The sequence below is a fragment of the Chroicocephalus ridibundus genome, chromosome 4 (assembly GCF_963924245.1).
Source record: "Chroicocephalus ridibundus chromosome 4, bChrRid1.1, whole genome shotgun sequence".
Classification (NCBI taxonomy): Eukaryota; Metazoa; Chordata; class Aves; order Charadriiformes; family Laridae; genus Chroicocephalus; species Chroicocephalus ridibundus.
In genome coordinates this window covers 3,683,823-3,706,681 of record NC_086287.1, presented here as the reverse complement: position 1 = coordinate 3,706,681, position 22,859 = coordinate 3,683,823, and the positions used below count along the sequence as shown (strand labels likewise).

The 22,859-nt window shown below is 42.8% G+C and overlaps 1 protein-coding gene across 3 annotated transcripts in view; it reads right to left on the bottom strand.

Annotated features, from left to right (window-relative positions):
- Positions 1-1,312: 1,312 nt before the first annotated feature.
- SHANK2 (SH3 and multiple ankyrin repeat domains 2) overlaps positions 1,313-22,859 on the bottom strand; it is a 412,637-nt gene continuing 391,090 nt past the window's right edge. For 2 of the 3 annotated variants that reach the window (XM_063333194.1, XM_063333197.1), the window contains 4 exons: positions 22,721-22,851; positions 21,308-21,419; positions 17,811-20,223; positions 1,314-5,968 (listed from right to left, as the gene is read on the bottom strand). In XM_063333194.1, the coding sequence (XP_063189264.1) occupies positions 5,395-5,968; positions 17,811-20,223; positions 21,308-21,419; positions 22,721-22,851 (3,230 nt within the window). In that variant the 3' untranslated portion in view covers positions 1,314-5,394. Of the gene's footprint in view, positions 5,969-17,810; positions 20,224-21,307; positions 21,420-22,720; positions 22,852-22,859 lie in introns of all 3 variants that reach the window. The other variant, XM_063333193.1, reaches the window with a different exon arrangement.

Below are 22,859 nucleotides of genomic sequence, written 5' to 3'. Positions count from 1 at the left end.
TAAGTATTTTAAAAGCTCTTATATTGCTCTGAGACGATGCCCATCGAATTCCACTAGATGTCAGCGTTATAGAACCAGTTTGTTTCAGGCGCAACAGCGTGAAGTCCACCTGGTTTATTTATTCTCGTTTCCTTGTCGGTGACACACAGCACATGGCAACTACAGGAATAACCGAGCAAGTAGTTATGGTCGTAAACGGAACCCAAAATAACAGTCGTGTTTCAATTCTTCCCCCCCCCTCATTTACTTGATTTGAATCGAGGACTTCAAATCAGTCTCATAACGCCGAAAATGCTTCGAAATAAGATAGAAATCATTTCACTTTTCCTAACACAGCGGCGTGGACTCCTCCCTCCAAAAAACCAGCACTACAAGCTCTTTTTTTTTGTTTTGTCTCCTTCTGTAATACCTTGAAGATAAAGCTCTTTATGGTAAGTACAGTGTAGTTGATCCCAGATGAAAATTATAAGGCACGTACATTATTATTTTTTTTAAACCCCCCCCCCCCATGCTCTGTACTATTGTTACAATCGCGCTGTTCTGGATGGCCCGTCGTAGCTACTGGGGTTTTGGACAAAAGGGATGAAAGACCATGAAATGCAGAAAAGTACCAAAAAATACAGAAAACCAAGACCGAAAACAAAAGACAAGACATTGATACGACGTACGCTACGTCAGCAACGAGCAAATCTTCCCATTTCTTTGACCAACAAAGCATTGACAACTGCAGAGCATCCTTTGGTTTGCACTCGCAACACCTGACTTTATTGAGATACACAGATGTTTGTCACTGGAGTGAGTGCCACAATACCTGAAATAAAAAAAAAAAGCTGCTTGTTTTTTTTCCTGTCTTTTATAACAAAACAAATCTGCCAAGTAATTGCTGTTGGTAAAATATGCGAGAACGAAGAGGTAACAACAAAAACGATGAACTAGAACGACATCTGGGAAGAGAATAATAGTTCAGGACCATATGAAACCAAATGGCAACAGTTCTAGGCGTTTATTCCAATATCTTAGAAAAGAAAAATAAAAAATTTTCTTCATTGCATCACCATTTAAAGATAAAAAACCCCAGATTTTTAGATTAAGCCAAAAGAAGATGTGGATTGTTTCCTTTTTATTTATTTTTTTTTTAATTTTTCTCCCCCCGCCCCCCATTTTAATCCCTGTTTAGTCACAGTACAAACAGACGCGGTGGTACGTTCTTTCAGTCACGAGATGCACCGGGCTGGCGAGGAGCACTGCTTCCTCCTCTCTTCTGTAAAGCTGCTCTGCCCTACAAAAACTCCACCCCCACCCCCAAGAACCCCCTTTTCGGAGCCTTATTAAATCGCGGAAGAGATCCACAGTCGCGTGCCTTCTGCGAGCCGCAGGGCTACGTTGCGCGCATGCATCCCCACGCGCACGTTCAGCCAAGGGAAAACACAATGATTCGCAATCCACCTTAAGGCAAATAGATAACGCGCTCTTCTACCTCTCGCTGCGAATTTTCGCTTTTCATATTTCAAACACGAAGCTGAAATTCAGCAAAAGAACTCATGTTCGGCATAAAGAATGCTTTAACCAGAAAGAAGAAATAAAACAGAAATATTTTTTTTTTCCCAACAATAAATCAATTATTTTGCCTTAATTCTACCTACATTTTGTTAAAGCATTTTATGCGCTTTCAATAACATCAGATTGCAAGGGGTTTTGGCAACTTTTTTTTTTTTTTTTAATAAAAATTCAGACAGTGTTCTCTGTTTGCAATCAGAACCACAACCTTAGTGCAATATTATATTTATTTCTTACAGTAATTTTGGTTGCCATACAAGAGTATTAAGGATTGGGGAAAAGTGCAAGTTACAGGAGCTTGATTTTTTAATCAGTCGAAATAAGAGTAATTAAAGCACAAAAATTACAGCAACATAGATAACGTGAACACAAGTTGTTACACAAACTATAGCGAGAAACATATTAATATCTAGAAAAGAAAAGAAAAAAATGTAATGGAAAAAAATTATCAATATTTGTGGCTCATACACATAATCATCGCCAGATCAACTGGGTAATGCTTTTTAAGAACTGAGAAAAAAAAAAAAAATCACTATTTTTATTAACTTAAGTACCACAAATAATTAACTTTTGTGATATGTAAATTCTGTAAATCAACAGTCACATCTAGTCATTTTATAATATATGAATTCAACTTAAAATGTTCTCAGACACCTAGGGAAAGGAGTCTGTGCAGTTATACACAATTTACATCTTGTAAGATTTTGGTATTGTATACACAAATATTACAGAAACTAGGCATGTAAATGCAATTTATTTAAATTACAGTATATAAACAAAAGTTGATCCTAAAACCCAGAATATCGTAACGTAGTTCATAGATCTCTAACAACTTGGTTTTTTCACTATCATAGTAGCATGAAATAAATGGGTCTTCTCTCCTCCCCCCCCAACATTTCCAGACTGATGAAAATACTCGGCGGCAACGTCGGTATCTGTTACTATTGCTTTCTGTCGCAAAATCATCCCACAGAGCTAGAGACCAATTCATCTTGGCAGAGGCGTGTTTTATTGGTGAAAGTAGGTCCTCTCAGGTCTCCTTACCTTTGCGTTGTAAGACACAATGTAAAAAATAAACTATTTCGTTAGCTCTTGAGCGTGTTAAACCTCTTTTCTGCTAATTGTATCGTACCTATTCTTTCGGTACCTGGAAAGATACACGAGCAAGAAACACACCTGTGTAAGAAAGGGATTACCGTCAACTGGAATTTACCGTGTATGTCAGCGCTCGCTCAACGTAAATTCAACAAGAAGGTTGTGATTAAAAAGCAGCTTAAAAGTCAACTTCTACATTTTCTTTTACTACCGTATTTTCTAACGTATGTTCTGGCACGTATTATAGAGGTAATATCAACTGTACCCAAAGAAATAAAAAAAAGAGCATGGCATCAGTGGTTTATTTACTGAATTCTGTCGTATCACCAAATGGAAGACAATGATGGCTAAATTACCATTTTTACACTTCTTAAAGTATTTGATGGCCTCAAGTTGCCTGTATCGACTAGCTGAATGAAACTGCCATTGTTCTACACCACCTATGGAAAAATTCAGTACTCTTGAAAGTAAAATGCCTTAGTACTTGATTTTTATTACAAGGTTACTTGGAACTTTCAAATACAAATATAGCGTAGTAACAGATGGTAAGTCAAAAGATTTGTTGTTCCGTAAAGGGGGCAGGAGGCTAAATAAGTTGCTTTTTACGAGTATCCAATGCGTTGGTAACTATAACCACTTTTGAAGAAATATTCATCCTCCTTTGTAGAAGTTCTAGCAAAGATAGAAAATATAACACAGCTCTGCTGGTTCAGATGCATCCAAATGAGGTTGATTTTAAAAAGGTCAAGACTTTATAATTATTCCACAGAAATAGTAGTAAACCACAAAAGTTTTTTTTTTGTTTTTTTTTTTTCATTTTTAACTTTCTAGCACTGAAGTGGCACAAAGGCTGCCCAGTAGACCAGCCACTTATTTTCTTAAAATATTGTGCTTATAAACTATCTGTACAACTATTTAAACTTGCAGTAAAGAAAGATATTTAAAATGCTAAACTTTATGTACTCATACTAGGGCTGTTGCAGACCTAATTAGACACTTGTCTGTGAGCAAAAATAATCACAATAAAAAAATTAGAGATAGGCTGGACCATATCAAGGACCATATCAAGGAAAGAAAGTTCAGGTACCTTGCGAAATGTAAGGGAACCTGGAAGTACGGCAGGTAGGCAGTCTAGCCATCCACACACAACGTACCCACCTTGAACAGCTTGAATATTATGTTAATAAAGACCTACAAAACTCACAGATATTAAGAGGTGTTAATTACAAGGGGAGTTCAAACATGCAGAGAGAGACTTGTTAACTTTAAAAAAAAAAAAAAAAAAAAAGAAAAGTCGAAATGAAAAGTCAGGTGAACCAAATCTGCGTGTTTCCCCCTGCTGACTGAAGTCTCCTGGAAAGCTCCCGAGCTCTCCTGCCCCACCGCCCCGTCCCTGCTCGGCCGCGGCCGCCTGGTTTCTAGCAGGGCGCGGGCACCGCTCCTGCCGCCTCGCTAAGGGCCCTGCAAAGAGACGGCCGGAGGCCGACGGGCAGCGTCCAGCTCCCCCGCGACGTGCTCAGCCTGCTCGCCTTGTCAAGAAGCCAATACCTCTTAACAGCGATAAAAGTGAGAACCTGGATGCCTACCCGGTTCTCCTGGCCCTCGGAACACACGCATTCTGAGACACTACATACCTCCTTCCATCTCGGCATTACCTTTTTACCTTTTTCATTTTATTTTTTTTTTTTAACAAGGCTGAAATCTCTCTCTCACTTAAAATACTGGCAACCTTCCCACTGACTTCAATGGGAACCTTCATCTATCTCTTTCTCCTTTCTTGGCCTGGTGTTCAAAATAGCCAAGCACTTACCACTCACTGAATTCAACAGCATCTCTCAGGGCTCAGCATATCTGAGCACCTGACTGCGAAGTCCAAAGGACGCCTCTGGACATAACCCCACATTTTTACTGGTTTGCAGAGTTCATATCGCGACTCGGCAGTAGTTTAGCTGGTTGAAAACTGGGGGTCTCAGGTTCAAACTAGCTTCATTTTGTTGTACCTCTAAGTGTGCATTCCTCCTCAGTTTTTATGCAACGTCTGCAGCGTCTTACAGGTCAAGTCAATGGAGCGTGTAGTGAACTTGTTCTGCCACCTTGGAAGAGTGCTAAGTATAACTGCAGAAATAAAGAAATACCAGGTAAAACAGAGCAAGGTTACCTTGGAACTAATTCCAGCAGAACAACCAGCTTCGCTGCCAACAAATCAGAGCGCTAAACTAGTAAAAAACAGTATTATGAACTCCTCTACCTGTCCTAACATTGTGCCTCTGCTACCAACAAAAATGGGTTTGGGTGGTAATGAAGCAATCTGTCCTCTGAAAACGAGCTAAGGGTTGGGGAAGGAAGCCTGCTCGGAGACTGAACATCAAGAAGAGAATCTAGTGCTTTTCAATTAAAAAAATGAAACGCTTGCGATTTTATATTGAAAGAAAAGTGGTACGTGATGGTTCCAGCAGAGGGGCGTTATCAAGGGATAATATTTTTGAAGTTAACAATTTTCTCTCTCTCTCTCGTATCTCCCCACAACTTTGAAATCAAATGGCCCCACTCGTGTAACATATTTAGATTTCTGTTTGGGCATGTAGCATACAGTCTGCGTTACCTGAGTACCAGGAATTAAGCTGTTTTCCCCCTCCCCCCACAATTTTGCTGGCACTCGCAGACAGACAAGGCATTTGGGGTATTTCAGTACCAGCCCATCTCTAGTTATCAACAGAAGTTTGTGAGGCAAAATAGCTATTCTTATCTGTCCAGCAGCTGTTTCAAAGCTCTTTCTATGTTCATTCTGTGCCCAACTCTAGTCACTCCAAGGTCTATCAGATCTTCCTTTTGTAGATTTGGTAAATGAGTGCCATCTATTTCATTGTCCATAAATGTTTCTTTATGTTCACCTAAGTTTAGACTTTCCAACCAATCTGCCACATCTGGTTTAGTCCACAGGTGGACAGGCTTAGTTGTAAAAGGCTTATTTGAGATTGGCTGTTGTAATATTGAGGGAGAAGGAGACCTGCTGCGCCCTGCGGTCAAGCCAAATAAGTCCCCAGAAGGGGGCTGGCTGGGTAGGCTAAATACATCGGACAAAGTTGGAGAAGGAGATGAAGCTGAAGCAGAAGCAGTCAGAGGAGCAGGCATGATGTCTTTATTAATCTCTGTTGGTGAAACCACAGGGCTTGGAGCATGTCTTGCTCCTGAGGTCCTACTGTCATAGTCTGGGGACCTGCTCTGCAGTGTGATCGGCTGGCTGGTTCCAGGTCGGACAGTAAAAGTGATTGTTGTACTTCGTGTACCTGAGACAGTACTCATGACTTCCGTGCTCCTGCAATTGTAAACAGACACGGAAAGTTAGACACGTCAGCCACCAGCTGAAAGGTTCTCCATACCAACACGTGATAAATATGGTTAATAATATAATAAATTAATAAATATGGTTAATAATGAGCAATATCAGGTTAACAGTACCAAGATGGCATTGTTCCATCTTTCCCATCAAACGATCATCAATGGTAAGCCATAGTTAAAAACAAAAACTTTGCTCATGAGCAGTTTGAAAAAATACCTTCCAGAGCACATTCTTCCTTTTTCAGGCTACGCCAAATTAACTCACGGTTAAACGAGAGACACCGAGTGGATTAAGCACACGGGCACTTTGTGCTCCCCATGAAGCGCAATCAGGAGTTGTCTTCCCTTCGTTGTGTGGAGGGGCGGGATCCTTCATTTCAGTTTTAACCTACCAGTTTTACACACGTAGATGTTTAGATAACCTAGGTCATAACAGCAGTTATGGAAAGTATCAGAAGCATATTATTAACTTGGATTTTGGATCTTTGGACACCTACTTGGTGAATTTTAGGGCATGTTTGTATTCCCATTCATTCACAGAACATGCTCCACAAGCTCCTCTCATTTCCCTTTCTGCTCAGCTGGTCTTTTCGTGCTTTAAAAATGAAACAGTTCTTCTAAGGGTCATAAAAGGACTTCCGTGTCCATTTCCTTCTACACAGAAATTATACCTCGGCAGCTTCATTGCGAAACATAAGAAGACACAGCTCTTGCTGCCGTGCATGCCCAGAGGTGATGTAGTTGTGATCAAGTCACTGACACCTCTCTCTTGCCTAAAGGAAATTTCAGATTACAAACTAAGCAGGCATGGAACTTGCCGAGAGGCGAGCCCTGACGCCGAGGCTGACAGGGTGAGTGAAGGAGCAGACCAGTCTGCTTTTGTCTACTGCCTATAGAACAAAATTAGAAGCAGAAGATCCAGGTTGATGTCTGCTCATATCATAAAATGCTGAACTCCACAGGCCTTACTTCTCACGAGAAAAGTCTGCCAAGTCAGCGTGCACACTTCAGGATTTTTTTTAATTTTTTTTAAATTTTTTTTAATGGTTGGAAAGGACCTTTGAGATCATCAAGTCCAGCCATACATACACAAAAAACCCCTACAATCTCTGCCGCTAGAGCATGCCCTGAAGTGCCACATCTAGACGTTCCTTAAACACCTCTAGGGATGGTGACTCAACCCCCTCCCTGGGCAGGCTGTCCCAGTGCCTGACCACTCTTTCAGTAAAGTAATTCTTCCAAATATCTAACCTAAACCTCCCCTGCCGCAACTTCACACCATTTCCTCTGGTCCTGTCATTACTCACCTGGGAGAAGAGGCCAACACCCACCTCTCTCCAGGCTCCTTTCAGGTGGTTGTAGAGGGCAATGAGGTCTCCCCTCAGTCTCCTCTTCTCCAGGCTAAACATGCCCAGCTCCCTCAGCCTCTCCTCATATGCCCTGGTCTCCAGACCCCTCACCAGCCTGGTAGCTCTCCTCTGGACACGCTCCAGCACCTCAATGTCCCTCTTGTACAGAGGGGCCCAGAACTGGACACAGCACTTGAGATGAGGTCTCACCAGTGCCGAGTACAGAGGCACCATCACTTTCCTACTCCTGCTGGCCACGCTATTCCTGATACAAGCCAGAATGCTGTTGGCCCTCTTGGCCACCTGGGCCACTCAACCCTTGGGTGCCTGAAGCTCCTGAGGTTTTCACTTTTAAAATACCCTGCCAACTAGGAAAACCTTCAGACAACCAATTTCAGGCACTTCCAGACCAAAGGAAGGACTTGTTTATCCTTGAAGCGATGCTGTGGACTCCAGAGGATGATCTGGAGGACGTTGCAGTTATGTTTCTAACCCAGACCCTGGCCGAAGCCCTCTGTATCTGAGTGGCAGAATGTCCCCAGGACAGACCCATCATGCCTGGGCAGAACTGAAGGTGACCTGGGTGCACAATGGCAGATACACATGCTTTCATTCATACGGCAGATTCACCACTGCGCAGGAAAGAGCTTATAGAGCCAAAGGACGAGTGTAGTTCTGGAGCCCCCATATTTAAAGTACTGCTACGGAAGAAACTGCGGTCTCTTCTTAAGTCACTGCTTAAAGATTTTTTTGTTAATTGCCACCAAATAAAGTACCAAATTGATCCATGAAGCAGGGTTCAAACCCCACATCTGTTGTCTCTGAGGCATGTCCCTCACCACTAGATCTGCTTCATAAATGAGATGCCCTCTCCTGCTCCTCTGCCCTAGGTAATCACGACGGCTTTGCTCCTTCCTGTGAAGTAGAATCACAGAATGGTTTGGGTTGGAAGGGACCTTAAAGCTCATCCAGTGCCACCCCCTGCCCTGGGCAGGGACACCTCCCACCAGCCCAGGTTGCTCCAAGCCCCGTCCAACCTGGCCTTGAACCCCTCCAGGGATGGGGCAGCCACAGCTTCCCTGGGCAACCTGGGCCAGGGGCTCACCACCCTCACAGCAACGAATTTCTGCCTGATATCTCATCTAAATCTCCCCACTTCCATTTTAAAACCATTCCCCCTCATCCTGGCGCTCCACTGCCTGATCCAGAGTCTCTCCCCAGTTTTCCTGGAGCCCCTTTAGGCACCGCGGCGGCTGGGAAGGAGGGTGTAGCGTGCAGGGTCACCCTGTCTCAGCGGGTCTGCTCCCCAGCGCAATGCAATCGTGAACGCCCATGGAAGGAGAGTGGCTTGACTTTGGTCACCTACACCCTGAACAGCAGAGTGGTTAAAATTTTAAATAAAAAGGCGGTGGTACAAGCATTTCCTCATCATCTACCTTAACCCGCTCCCCCCCCAGCCCCGAGAAGTACTCATCCATTACCAAACATGAAGAAATGTAGGCAGCTAACCTGAGGCAATGGGCTGTTAATCTCTTGCTCTCCTACGAGCTTTCCTGCAGTCCTGGTAGTAGGGAAACGTCAGTGTTCCCTTGGTTTGCTGCTGGCTGTTGGGAACCCTGTTATCTACATCCCCCCCCCGCATCTCCGCTGGGATTTTGGCACATAAGTAGCAAACCCAGACATCAGGTAACCTCCGGCACTGCTACATCCAGGTTCAGAGCACGCTCCTATCGCAGCGAGTCGCATTTCAATAAAGCTCCGATACCATGTCATTAGAAAAGCACTAAGAATAACTTTTTGGAGAAAGTACATGTTATTCACAGGAGCAATCCCACTGATCTCCCACAAATTGGTCCATATATTTCAGTGGGAACAGGGGGATCTTTTCGAGGGTTGAAAGAGCGGTACTTCACTTAAAACACAGTAGGAACAATACTGTTAGCACTTACGTCTTTGTAATTTAACAAAGAAAGGAAACACTTGGCAAGGTTTTGAGTGTTTCCTGTGATTTGTTTGGAGTTTAATGGCTCTCATTGTCTTCCAGGACTGGAGCTAAGCATTCTTACAAATAAAAGTCTATGGCAAGAAACTATTAAATTCTACTAACCGAGGAGAGCAAGTTATTTCTACCTACTTTAACTTAGCATTAGGAGTCTCACACACTTCAATAAGGCATGATATAATTTTAAATCCACAAAAAACCTGCTCTGAAACAGGTTGGAATAGTGTTGCCCTAGTGACTGCGAGAGCAGGATGAGTTTTGTATAAATGTAGAAATGTCTCCCTGTCTCTTTACCTACAATCAGCCTTTTACTTAACATTCCTGTCCTGCAAATACTAGAAATGATGGTTTTGTATTCACACCCATTGTGGCGGTTATCAAATGGATGATGGAAATTTATCTTCTATTAGGCGAGATGCTGAAAGATCATTTCTGGCGCAGTGTGCACCTCCTGCTCTGTAACTCACTTCTGCTGCTGCTTCTCTGTGGTGTTCCTTTCAGAGACCCCCCCGTCCATCCTTGTTCAGGAAATCATCGTCACTCTTCCTTTAAAGAAAGTACGTTAAGCCACTAGAACTAAACCTCCAAAAAGTAAACTGTGTGCTCTTATTTTAAGTATTCCTTGGCCTGGTGCCCCCTACCCTTCTCGGACGCAGAGGCAGTAATGCTGGGTCACCGAAGCAATGCAGGCAACGTCGTACTTTGCTTTCTGCCAGCCTGGATCAAGGTAATGGCTTCACAGGGCCACAAGCAACATTAAAAGATCTGTGGGCATCTTCCTTTTTTTCAAGCCACAGGTTCAGGATTACTGACTATTAAAATACATCTCTGGAAGTATGATAAGATTTTTTTTTTTTTTTTATTTTAGCTGATTAATGAGGTTTCAATAGCAGCTCAGTTTAAAGCCACATCAGTACTCTAAGCTTTTATAAACATTAACCCTTTTATGAGAAATCTCAGAGCACTTCGCCAACGTTAACGGACTTAATCTTACACACCTTCTTCAAGAAAGTTCTGAGTTCCATTGCACACTTGGGAACACCGACAAGTGTGTGACCAATGCATGTCCCCACCGCTGCAAGAGCGGTCCTGCGTAGGGCAAGGTTTAACCACAGCAACTCGAGGTCACCCGCTGCCTGCAAAAATCACCGGGCAACCTGCAAGACCGAGCTCGTGCTCGGGTCCCGGCTGCCGTGCTCCAGCCGGCTCTGCCCTCAGCTCCGCAGCCACGGCCCTCGCGAAGGTCATGCAAGTCTGCTGAAGCCCACGGTTGCATTTCCAGGCTGTCAGTTGAAAGTCTTTAATTCCAAGATTCATTTTTTTTCCCTTCTTTCCCCTGCCATATCAGCTCCAGCATGTTACAGTCTGCTGTGCTGTAATTGTAATCCAAGGAAAAAAACCCACGCGTATTTGTGTAACTCCTATGCATCCCAAATTATAATTTATGACATCTCCGATACAATCTGTGATGCAGATACAGCCTTGAAACCATCAGCTGTCTTGCATTTTCCGGTTGATTGGTATCCTGGTCAATAAGGAGCAAGCGCATTCCATCTGGAAAGCAGGCACGTTTTTCTTGTGTTGTGGCTTTTCCAGATTTTTAATAAGAGCAATTTCTTATGCCTTATTTGATCATCTGTTATACTAAAAGTATTAAATACATATTAAACCTGCCTAAACCCAAATTTCATTTTAAAAAGGTGAAAAGTCTGATTATTATTTTAAATAAAATTTGCTCTGTTAGAATCAGCATATGGTTGTAATTTATAAACATTTGCTGCTGTAAGACTGCACTGACTGTGATGCCCATTACGTTGCCTCGCATTAAAATCACAATATATGATTCCTATGTCACAACGATGCGGCCTCCAATACAGAAGCCATCAACTCAGCTCGAAGGTAAGAAATTCTTTTGGATTTTAAATTAGATTTGCAGGATTCAAATTTACTGTTAACTTAATATCAGAAGGAAATCAGAGAAAGATGGCACGCTGCAACAGCTCCTAGGAGTCTCCCATGTAAAAACCCCCCCAGACCATTACACTCCCATGGGAGGCGTTTTATCCTGCAACTTGACAAAAGACTGGCTGTTTCTGACAAAGCTCTTCCATTGTGTCATTGAAAAAAAAATCTTAACAGCCAAGAGAACCAATGAGTGAAATGAGTCCCTACACGGAGGTACTGTGAGCAATTAACTTTTTACAGCTTTTTTGAGAACACCCAAACCCACGAACCCAAACCTTTGCCTTCATCTCTTATAATATTTTTACTTTATTTTTGGATTGTCAAAGGAAAATTATATGGTAGGAATGTAAGACAATAATTGTCTGTTTTGGGGGAAGATGAAGAAGAAGGGCTGCTGCGATGACTGGCAGGATACAGAGCTTCTTATAGCAGCGTTATTTCAGTGAGAAGAATCGAGAAACGGTTAGTGCCTGTTGCAAGTAACACCGTTCAGCTGGAGTGAAGAATAATCGTTAAAGTCTGTGGGAGTCTGCTCCAGAACAACAGTTTCCATGTGAATGGCACAAATGTCAGGACAGCGGCAGGAAGGGGATGGTGCGGGCGAGGGGAGGAGGACCAGAACTCGGCCTCAGCCCTCTCTCCTTGGAGAGCTGCAGGGAAACAGGTCAAGGGAAGCTGGAAGGAGAACAGGGGAAATCCCACAGCTTCCAAGGATGAAAGACTCGACAGTGATGACCGCAGCAGATCTTGATTATCTCAAGGGCTAGTTTGTCTTTACTATGAACTTCACATAGGTACGGAAAAACGCACTAACCATCCCGCCCAACCCTTCCACCCTCCAAAACACCCTCCAAAAATCCAGCAGAATTTGGGCATATTCAAAAAATCATGCCCCTTATCTAGGTGCTCAGACGTAAGTTCGGGAATCTGGTCTTACGTGCTCATGTTATAAAAACATTTGCTGAATACTTCTCTGATGAAAGCGGCTTTTATTTCAGCTTGAGATGATATCCTATTTCTGGTTTCAGAATGGCTACCATTTCTGGATTAGGATGACCTAATCCACGTTGCACTTTGTAACAAAGTCAACACCAAAACCACTGCAATGCAATAACAATGAGCGAGCATTAAAAAGAAGCAGAATGTACAACATAGAATATTCTATGCTTTATGGTCGTCACTTACTTCATGGCACTTCAGCATGACCCTCCTCTGACAACAGCAGTCATGAGAGCAAATAAAAATGACAAAATGGAATGACTGAAACACTGCAGAAATTACAGACAAAGCAAGCAATCCTGTGAAACTGGCTGACAAACGGTTAACGAAATGAAATGAATCTAATGGGACAGCAGTAAACTGGAAAATCAAGGCTTGAGAGTTATCCCACAAGATACTTATTTCATCAACTGCGAAATCCAGACACAATTCACAATAAACCAAACGCAGGACTCACTACTAAGTTCAGTTCTGCCTTACCTGTTTGGGAAGAAAGAGGAACTTTTCCAGCTAGTCACAAAAAAAATATTCAGAGACGGGCAAAACCCCTGGCCATAGGTGGTTTCACTTTTAAAACATGCTTTGCCAACACAGCACAGGTTATTTTTCCTAGAGAACTCGATCCTGCATGGTTAAGCATCCTTCATGCTCTAAACTCCCACGTTTATAATGAGCGTTTCCCAGTCCCAGGAGTGACGCCCAACCTGCCCCAGAGGCCACGGGAAGGACATTGTGCAAACCCAGCCAGAGAAACGTAAGCACTGTTTGAAACAGAAATTGTTTCTCCCTTTGGCAAAGCTATTCATCATCTTGGTATGGTGATGGTGGAGAGCAGCAGCAGTTGCTGTTCATTATTCCCTCTTAGAACACTGGCTCGGTGCTGGAAGGATGCTGTTTTCACTGGGGGCCGTGTTTTTTCTCCCTCGCAGCCACTGGGTCTATTCTGCGTTAATCACGCTGACATTATTCAGCTGATCTCGCAGGCTCGCACTTGATCATCATGTTGCTAAGCGACTGCTGGGTTCACAGACAGAGCGAGCACTCCTCCCTTAACCTGATAAAAACCCCTCCATTAGTCTTCTCCCCATTTCTTTTATCAGCTCCATATAAAAGTCAGTAGTCTCTCAAGTGAATTTATAGCACTGCTGTATTTATAGCATCATGGTTGATGCTGCTGTTACACGTTCTGTCCTCCCTGTCCCGCTCGCTGAGGGCGGAGCATCCCCTGCCGAGCCACGGGGCTCCCCCACGCTGGGTTTTCCCACCTCTCAGGCTGTGCATACCCAACTTCGGAAATGGGAATGGCGACCAAAGCTCATCACTGGGGCTTCAGAGTATTTGGGTCAATCGGAGCCCCGTAACCAAACACCTTCACCTTTTCTGTAAGGAAGGATGGGCAAAAATGGAGGAAGTGATGGTTGGATGTTGTGGCCTGACTACCTCTGTCACCAGGGCTGATCTCCAAAAATTCATGAAGGTGACCAAAACCGGGAGCGGGATTAGCTCTAGTCTACAACCACTGATCAAACCCTTTAATTACACTTTTATTAGTGCAAAGTAAGCAAGCACATCCTTTCGCTTCCTCCTCTTTTTCCTTCCCCTACCAGTCTCCTTTCTCCTATCCCACGGCTGGTCACTGCCGCTGAGAAGCAGATGGTTTCCAGTCAAACGTTTCCACGCTCTATTTAAAAATCTTGAAACTCAGTGTCTCCATAAGAACCACGGAAAACTATAAATACACCGTGTAAAATTATTGCTAAACCAACGTGCAGAGAAAAAAAGCAAGACTGGGGTCGTTTTTTAATGTAATAATTGAGAGAGCAATGCTGCTCAGGACTATAGAACAATCTCTTCCTAATCCTCATTTATCAAAAACGTAGAAAGAAGATATTTTTATGGGTTTCTGTCACAAGCCATTACCCAACTATCTACAATTTAATTCACCTCTACGCTACCCTAATGGGGCAATTGCCATGACTGAGCTCGAACTGTACATCTACTGGCCACGCAAAAGTGACTCCTAGTGATATTTGGAACAGCTGTCCGGGCTATAACTTCATGCATTTCCCAGTGAGCAAATATATATTTTTAATTTCCTCAGGCTGCTAGCGCTGTGAACACAACCCAAGCGAGCCTGTGAACAATGTTCCTATTTATAACACTTCCCAATACTTCTCTTTGGCTGAAGGATATGAACAGGCGTACTCGTTTTTTATCACTTTCCCTTTAGCAGAACTAACGAGTCGTTCTTTAATTTAGCAGAATCCCCGCTTTCCATGAGCTAAAATTCCTTGCTCCCTTTCTAATGCTACCTCACAGAAAAGGGCTACAAGCTCCACGAATGGTTGTCCGAGGCTTCATAATGTTAGAAAAAAAATCAATACGTTCTAAGATTTTTAGCTTTAAAATTTAAATATTAGCTTTAGTACTTGGAATTTGGGCAAGATGGTATTCCTTGGTCATAATATTTGACAGCTTTGTAAAACATTGCGTCAGTCATGCAATTGGGCTAAAAAGGCTGTCATTTATTTAACTTCTTAAAAGATAAGGCAGGAGTAAAAGCAGTTAAAAAAAAAAAGCCGTTTTCTGGGAAGCATTTACCATGCATCCATCGCTTTTATGCCGGCAGCTTTGAGGACAGAACCGAAATTTAATGCAGCCAGTTCAGGGTACAAACACACATCGCACAAGAAAAAGAAATCAGAGCATTTTGCTATTAGCGTTTTGCTCCCTCTCTCCCACTCTTTATCAAGCTCGGAAGTGAATCCCCTCTCGTCCATCCCCGGGACGTGGCTCAGCTCAGAGGGAGGGGAAGGTGCCGCCTTGCCCCAGGGGGGGCTGGGAAGCGGGCATGGGTGCAGCCGGGCAGACACCACCCGGCAAACCACCCACCGCCGCTTTCCAAGCAGGACTTGTGAATCGACAAGTGAACATCTCCCTTTACATCTCTCTGCCTCACCCTTGTTAAGATGAAAAGGAATATGCCTGCAGCGCCTTTTAGAACATACTTTTACTTTCTGTAGGTAGTCGGATCTCTTCTGCTGTCTCTGATTTATTGCTCAGCTTAAAAAAGGAACCCTGAGTAACCTTCTCTGATCGTTTTTACTATCTCCAATTCACCTAATTTTCTGGAGCTCGATTAAAAAATAAGGTAATCACATCGGTTTTGAAAACAGAAGGAAATAAAATACAGCCCTCTTACCTTCCATTCCCACTGGGAATTCTGTGGAGGGTCATTTTCTTCCACAGTCAAACAGCAGACGAGAGTTTTGCTGCTCTGTGCCACTGTCAACTTGTCTTATTTATTACCTCACAGCTCTTTCAATATTGGTATATCCCAAGATCCTCCCTTTAATTTGCAAAGATGCTCATTGGGGTTTGCTTTTCAGGAAAGAAGCAGGATTTCAGCCACATTGAAATAATGCTTTGTGTGGTTTTGTTTCCAAATTCAGTCTCTGTATTCCATAATGAAGACTATGTAATTTGCCAAAGGTGAGTTATCAGGATTAAAAAAGCTAAAGGACAGAAAAGCCACTTAACTTCCAACACTGTCCAAGCCAGCTCTTTCTCTAAAATGTAACACATGTGGGATTACTCTTGATTACATGATAGTTTGCTTTTCTCCAATGAACTGATATAGTAGTTTTTTCAATTATTTTCCAGTCTTTATACCTGTTTAAATGTCTTTCACAAAGCGGTGCATCTCTATTTGCTTCTATTTTTCATTTTCCTCTCAGAAGTGCAGGACTTTGACATATTTACAGTACTTTGGAGTTGCTAGTCTCAGTTATTTTCTAATAAAGCAGGGACGATAAAGATCTCTACTGTAACCTGGAAATAACCATCAGTTTAAATATTATGCATATGAAGCTAGAGGCAACACGTTCATATGGTTTAACAAGAAACGTGATCAAGCTCTAGCAAAAACAGTATTCCTGAAAACATAGGAAAAATAATACGAAATGAAACTGTCAGAGCCCTCTGCAAGGCAAGACTTATGTAAATTCAAGCTTAGTGCACGAGTACTGATTTTATTCTGGCCTGAGGTATTCTTAAATGTACAGTGTTCCGTTGCTGTGCTAACTTTGTTTAAAGACTGCCTTCATCGGGCAGCCAGTATGTATTATTCTTCTTGTACAGTTTTCATTGTATTTTTGCGGAATATTAAGACTTTTCCTGAACAGACAACTCAATTTCTACTCTGTTTAGTCAAGTGCCACTGACAGGAATTCCAGAATTTTTCTTAATCTCTTCATTGTAAGAACTCCACACCTCCCTGGCACCAGTTTGCCCACTTCCATCTTGCAGGAAATAATACACCTACCTGACTCTGAGCCTGTGGATCACACTGCTTGCTGAATGAGCCATCATTTGCGATTAACAGAGCCGCCCTTCCCCTAAAACCAAATTATCTTTATGCATGTAAAGGACAGTAGCTTTTCAAAGGCCGAGTTAGTTATTAACCAGCAGAACGATTCCAACAAAATTTTTAAAAAGCCAAAGTCAGCACTGAATTTCTGCAAAAAACGCATTTCTATGGAGCAGCGTGGGCCAAACAACATGCAATACTTCAGTAAAAGGTGTCTTTAACTGCTCTGTGTAAGGCCAAACCATCCCACACCGCAAAAAGAAATACCTCAGGCTCTCAATAAAACTAACAAAATCACGTTTTTTTTTGTTTGGTTGGTTTTTTTATGAGCATGGATTTCATGATCCATATTCCACGCAAACGTGGCTGCACAATTACTTGCACATTTACCCAATGCTGTCTGGCTACTGTAAGTTACTTATCACTTAAGTACCTTCCGCAAACCACTTCTGTGCAAACGCACTGTGCCGCTGTTGGGAGAAACGAGCCACGTCCCTGAACCTGTCAACGGCAGAGACTGTTCACCAGCAAGGTGTACAGTAGAAAGGAAGAACTTAAACCCCATAATACCAAGTGGCAGAGATGCTAAATTATCTTTTTAGTAATAACACAAATAGTGCAAAGTGATTTCAAGGAGTGGTTTTTCTAAGACAGCTTTATACTTCACGATAAAGCGGATTAGCAGAGGTGTCAGCGGGAACCAAATGACATCACACAGCGAACGTGTATTAAGCCTGGGCAAAACCACTTTTTTACCTGTTTGAAGCCAAAATAAGTTATGGGACTAAAGAAAAATTAAATTATCGCCACATTTTAAAGAATTTTTTTTTTCAAAGAGAAAAGTACTACTCAAAAATAAATCTAACTCACATCAAAACAACTGAATGGTTTGTGGAAACGGTCCTTCACGTTGGAGAAGACCAACAAAGCTCCTGTCCTATGGCGTAGACTACAGAAACGATGACAGTGTTGGAAATTCTTCCCCTCTGTAAAACTGTTTGTCATAGACTATTCATTAAGCAAACATGTACAATAGAATACACTCTTTAATCTAAGTGATTTATGGGGGAAATTAGTGAAGGGACGGAAAAAAATCAAGCCTTTATTACAAAATTATTTGGTTAATTACATTTACCTTGTACTGAGACTTGCGGTTTTTGTTCCAGTAGGTGACTCCAATCCTTCCCCTGGCTTTGAGGATTTCTCTCTGTTCATTTGCTGGAGTATTGAGTTCAATTCACTAATAACATTAGCCTTTGGGCCTGAGAGAATTGGGCTTTTCACCTCCGTCACATCACCCCATAGCTTAGATGTCCTTTGGGGAACAACTTTAGCCATATTGGGCTGTGCGCTGATGGGAGGTGGGGGCGGAGCGGGAGGAGGAATAACAAAGCTGTCTACAGTTTCTTCAATCAGCGCGTCCTTGTAAAGTGCATTGCTTTTGTTGATTATGGGCTTCATTTTTGGCTTAGGAGGTACTGGGGGTTTGTCCACCAGAAATGTTTGCCCATCTGCATAGACTGTACAAGTATCCACGTTCTCCCCCCCTTCCGAGGATAAGGTAGAGATGCTGGACACCGTTGAGATAGTGCTGGTTGTCTCTAAGTGATGGTCACTACTACTTCGACTGTCTACCTCCTCAATCCCAGAGTCAGTGACGTTATCAAAGCTGTCAGGGGGTGGCAGAAAGGAGGCAGGCAAACAGTTTGAAAGACCCACTTGTTTTTTACTTTCTAAGGAATTTGTTGACTGGCTGGGGGCAAACGGCGCGGGTGAAGGCGTGCCATTTTTTCTTTGCTTAATCAAGTCTGTTAGAGCCGAACCGGGAGCTGCGCGGTCGTCGGGGATATCAAAGCTGTTGGCAAACTCTAAGGGGGGTGGTAGTGGCTCAGTAAAAATAAACTCTTCATCGATATCAACTGATGCTAAGGGTGGCGGAGGGATGCGGAACGGCAAGATGACAGGGTCGTCAACAGAGCTCGCTGCTACGATGGTTTTGCAGGGAGATGCCGGTGGCTCGGACGCGGCAGGCACGTTCAGCTCACCTTCCGCTTCCTCGCTCCCCTCTGGCCTCTCCGGCGGGGAGTTTTCGGGGTTCGGTTCCATTTCATCTCTCTTTTCCTCTTCATCTTCGGGCGTATCATCTGACTTGGCTGTGTCCACGGTATGAACCATCAACAAGCCAGCTGACTTTTGCTGCGAAGTATCCACAATGTTTATCAACATGTTTTTCTTCTCCTCAGCTTTCTTCTCTTTCCCTGCATCTGTTTCGTACTTGTTCTCGGTCTCCTGCCGTCTCAATGGGCCGCGAGTGTTTTGCCTAGTGACAGTAGCAGTAACAGGAAAAGTCGTTTCAATATTGGGTCTCAGCTTTGTATCGATGTAAAGTGGTTTATTAAGGTCAGCTTTAACAGCATCTCCTTTGCCTGGAATCTGCTGTGTTTGTTCTTTCATGGCTCTGTCCCTGGCAGAGAGAGCGAGGGCTAGCGGTGAGTTTGGATCTAATAGCTTTCCTGTGACTGGGTGAACGTAATTATCTGAGCTGGACGCATTCGCGGACTTAGCTGCCACCGTACTGTTTTCAGTACCTTTCGTTTTGGACGAAGCGTTTAATGTCCTTGAATCACTTTGATTGCTGGGTTCACTGTTATTAAAAAGATTTTCAGGCTCTCTGGGTGCGGGAATCGGAGATGGCGACATAAGCTGTCTAAAACCATCTTCACTACTAAACATTGCTTCATCGGTAAATTTAGATTGCCTCATACGTGGTGTTGGTGGCGTTAGTCCAACATCCTCATCTCCTAGGTCTGTGGAAAGGAAGGCTGGGGAATTACGCCTCGCTTCCAGCCTCTTTTCCCTGTCCCTCACTGCTCCGGCAATGGCTGCTGCAAACGGGCTGCTGACACCTAAGCTATCGTCGGGTCGGAGTTGCCCAGGTTGCTCTGAAGACTGAGGATCGATTTCCATGCTGCTCCCTTGGCTGCTTTTCCCACTGCTGCTGGTGGACGGCTCTTTCACAATAATCGTCGGGATTGGAATAGAGCAGGTCTTTTCCGGACTGTCTTCTACATTGGATTGTTTCACCAGCATCCCCTTCCGCCTCGCTGGTTTGGCTGGCACGTAAACTGCTTTGCTTGCAATCTTCCCAACTTCAGAATACGGGTTTTCTGGCATCTGACCCCTCTTGTTCCTGAAATTTGCCTGAGATGCGGCGCTCCGACTGTACAGGTCCTCAGAGTCCAGAGAGTATCGGTCCAGTTCTCGTCTGAAATAGATCCCTTTGTCCCTTATCATCGTTCCCACATTCTCAGGCCTAACCAAAGAAATTTTTGCACCTGAATTCTGATTAAACGGAGGCTTAATAGTTCCATAGCTCCTTGATGTTGGGGATTTGGGAGAGTTGTACAGAGAGGGAGAAGGTGGTGGTGGTGAAGGAGGTAAGGACTGCGGCGGCGGTGGGATATCTTCAGAGGTGTCAGGCATTGAAAGACTTCTGGTAAACTTCAGCATAGGAGGAGCCAAAAACTGCCGTTCTTCCTCTGTTATTCCTAAAAATCAGAAAGTATATTTAAAATACTGTCTTCCACTGGGGTCCCCCATATCGTATTATTTCTGTATCCAACCTAAAATGCCAAGGTGCACTTCACATGACATGGGGCATATGCAAAATTATGAAAGGGGTCTTTTGGTTGATTCCTACCATAGGCATTCTTTCTTGTTCAACTTCCAGAGACCCAGATGCCAGAATTAAAAAAGATGCTACAGAATTTTAATTAAACCGATCACTGATGTGTAGGCAAATGTTTTGGTTTTATGTATCATCAAGGTAGCTGTAGAGAAGCACATTTCCTTTGAAAATTATTGAACAGGGAAGACATTCTGTGCAGAAGAGTAGCTTATGCCTTGCTCTAGCACTCTAAAAACGCATATAACAATGCAACTTAAAAACCTAATGAATTTTTAAGATGCAGTTGAAACTTAGCAAAGGGACTGTGCAGATTCTATTGGGGAAAAAAAATCAGACTGTTTCATTTCAAAAGATGACATTATATTATTGCAAATGCAGCTTTTAACATAAATAAACTGGATAATATTGGGATAATTTAGATGCTAATTATACATCAGCATAATGTGTTTCTAAATTGATAAATATAACTACTAAGATTACTATCAAGAACAAAGCAAGCCCAAATTTGGTCTGCTCTTTTTTCTTTTTTTTTTTTTTTTCTAAAATCATCTATTGTCAGTATTTGGAATGAAAAAGAAGTTAATTTTATTCCATTTGATCAATAGGGATTCCTTCATAAACTACATAGCATAACAACGCTTTTGCCTCAATAACAAAGAAAAAAACAATCAGCTTTTTTTTCCCTTCTCACCACCCTTCCTTGTTCGAGGGAACATTCTAAAGAAAGGAATTAAATTCCATAATACTTGCCTACTGCCATCAAAGCAGAATGTGGAAATTATATCATCTTACACACAAACTTCTTTTCTCATGAACTTTGTATAAAAATTAAACAGCCATTCACTGAGGTAAAGATGTTGGAGAAATACGCTTTAAGAAAGAAGCAAAGTTACTAAAAATACGTGATTAATGCACAAGCAAACTATACATGAGAAGCATTTTACCTATAGATTTTTGTCTTCTCATTGTACCCCGAGGTATACCCAGAAAAGGACCTTGAGGACTCCCTGGTACAGTGGGCGTCATCACAGCAATACCCTGTCTCTCATACATGGACTACAAAAAAGCAAACAAAAAACCCCACAAGCATTAAAGCATGCAAGTCTTTCTCTCACACGTAAATAACTCTTCTGTCATATCTGTTTATCCGCTATCATTTTTACTTAGAATTCTTACGGAAAATAACAAATTTGGTGTTATTCTGAAAAGAAAGGGATGACTGGGCTTTGTTTGTATGCTATTAAAATGGCAACAGCTGTAAGTGGAGTTCATTGAAATAATTTACAAAGCAATATGTTAACTTTTTAGCACATTTTGCGTGCCGTAAGAAGAACGAAGCGTTTTGTTTCATTCACTAGCCCCACGCTGCACAGGTATTAGCGTTCCCTCTGCACCAAGCCGGATGCTCTCTTCGCTTCTGAAGCACACCCCGCTCTCGCACAGACTCGAGGTGTCTTGCACAAGGTGACGCTGGCAGCCAGCATCTCAGCTAGGAACGGAGGAACGCCACCCGAATCCCAACGCACTCCACTGTCCCTCCTTCTTGTAGGTACATTGCAAAGCTATTTGTTTTCTGCCTCTTAGAATAGCCTTAATTTCCTTCCACCCCAAGCTGCTGAGAACAGCAGAAGTGCTTGTTGTATCAGGACTGATGCTCTTTTGGAGGCACGGGTAATGGAAAAATACACCTAAAATGCAATAAAAATATTTTTTTCACATGTGAAGTTCTGTAAGAGCCAATTGTGCAATTGAGTAATCCAATTTCAGAGTTCTGGAGTTTAAATTTTTCATATGTGCTATAGTATTAATGTCAATTCTTCCCTTACAAATCATTATGTATTATTTAATCAAGGTATTACATAGGCCGTTAGGAATAATAAAAAGCCTGCAGAAGGAGAAACCTTCACGTTAGTGGAAATGGTGTGGCTGCTCGAACTCCGATGCTGAAACTGCACGGGCATACCTTGACTTTCAGCAAAGTTTTTTAGCTTGGGATTAGTGTTGTACTGACACCTTCCAGCCCAGAACTGACTGGCGTCCCAGCAGCTCAGATTACAGGCAGAACAAGTGCACATCTGGCTGAGTAACACGGGGGTAGCAATGTTGCTGATGTGTCGGTCTCAAAATAAACATAAGGATATAATGAGAAAAGGTTTCTAGGGGTATGCGAACACTTCTGTTAAAAAGCTATTATTAGAAACACAGAGTAGGTCACGCCTTAATACGAAAAGAAAAGCAAAGTGAGTATATAAAGCAACGCTTGTAAATTGGTTTGGGCTGTAAGCCCTGCCCGCTGCCGAAAGACCCCCTCCAATCAGTTTCAGAAGTGAAAGCAGAACTTCATAGCTACCACTCACATTCATATCTGTAGCTGAGGGAAAACATCTACTAGAAGGCCGCTGTTTAATAGTTGCCACTCTTGAGTCCACAGTTGCATTGTCTGCAATTCTTGATGGCTTGGAAACCGGTACTATTTCATCCACCTTATCTGTAATA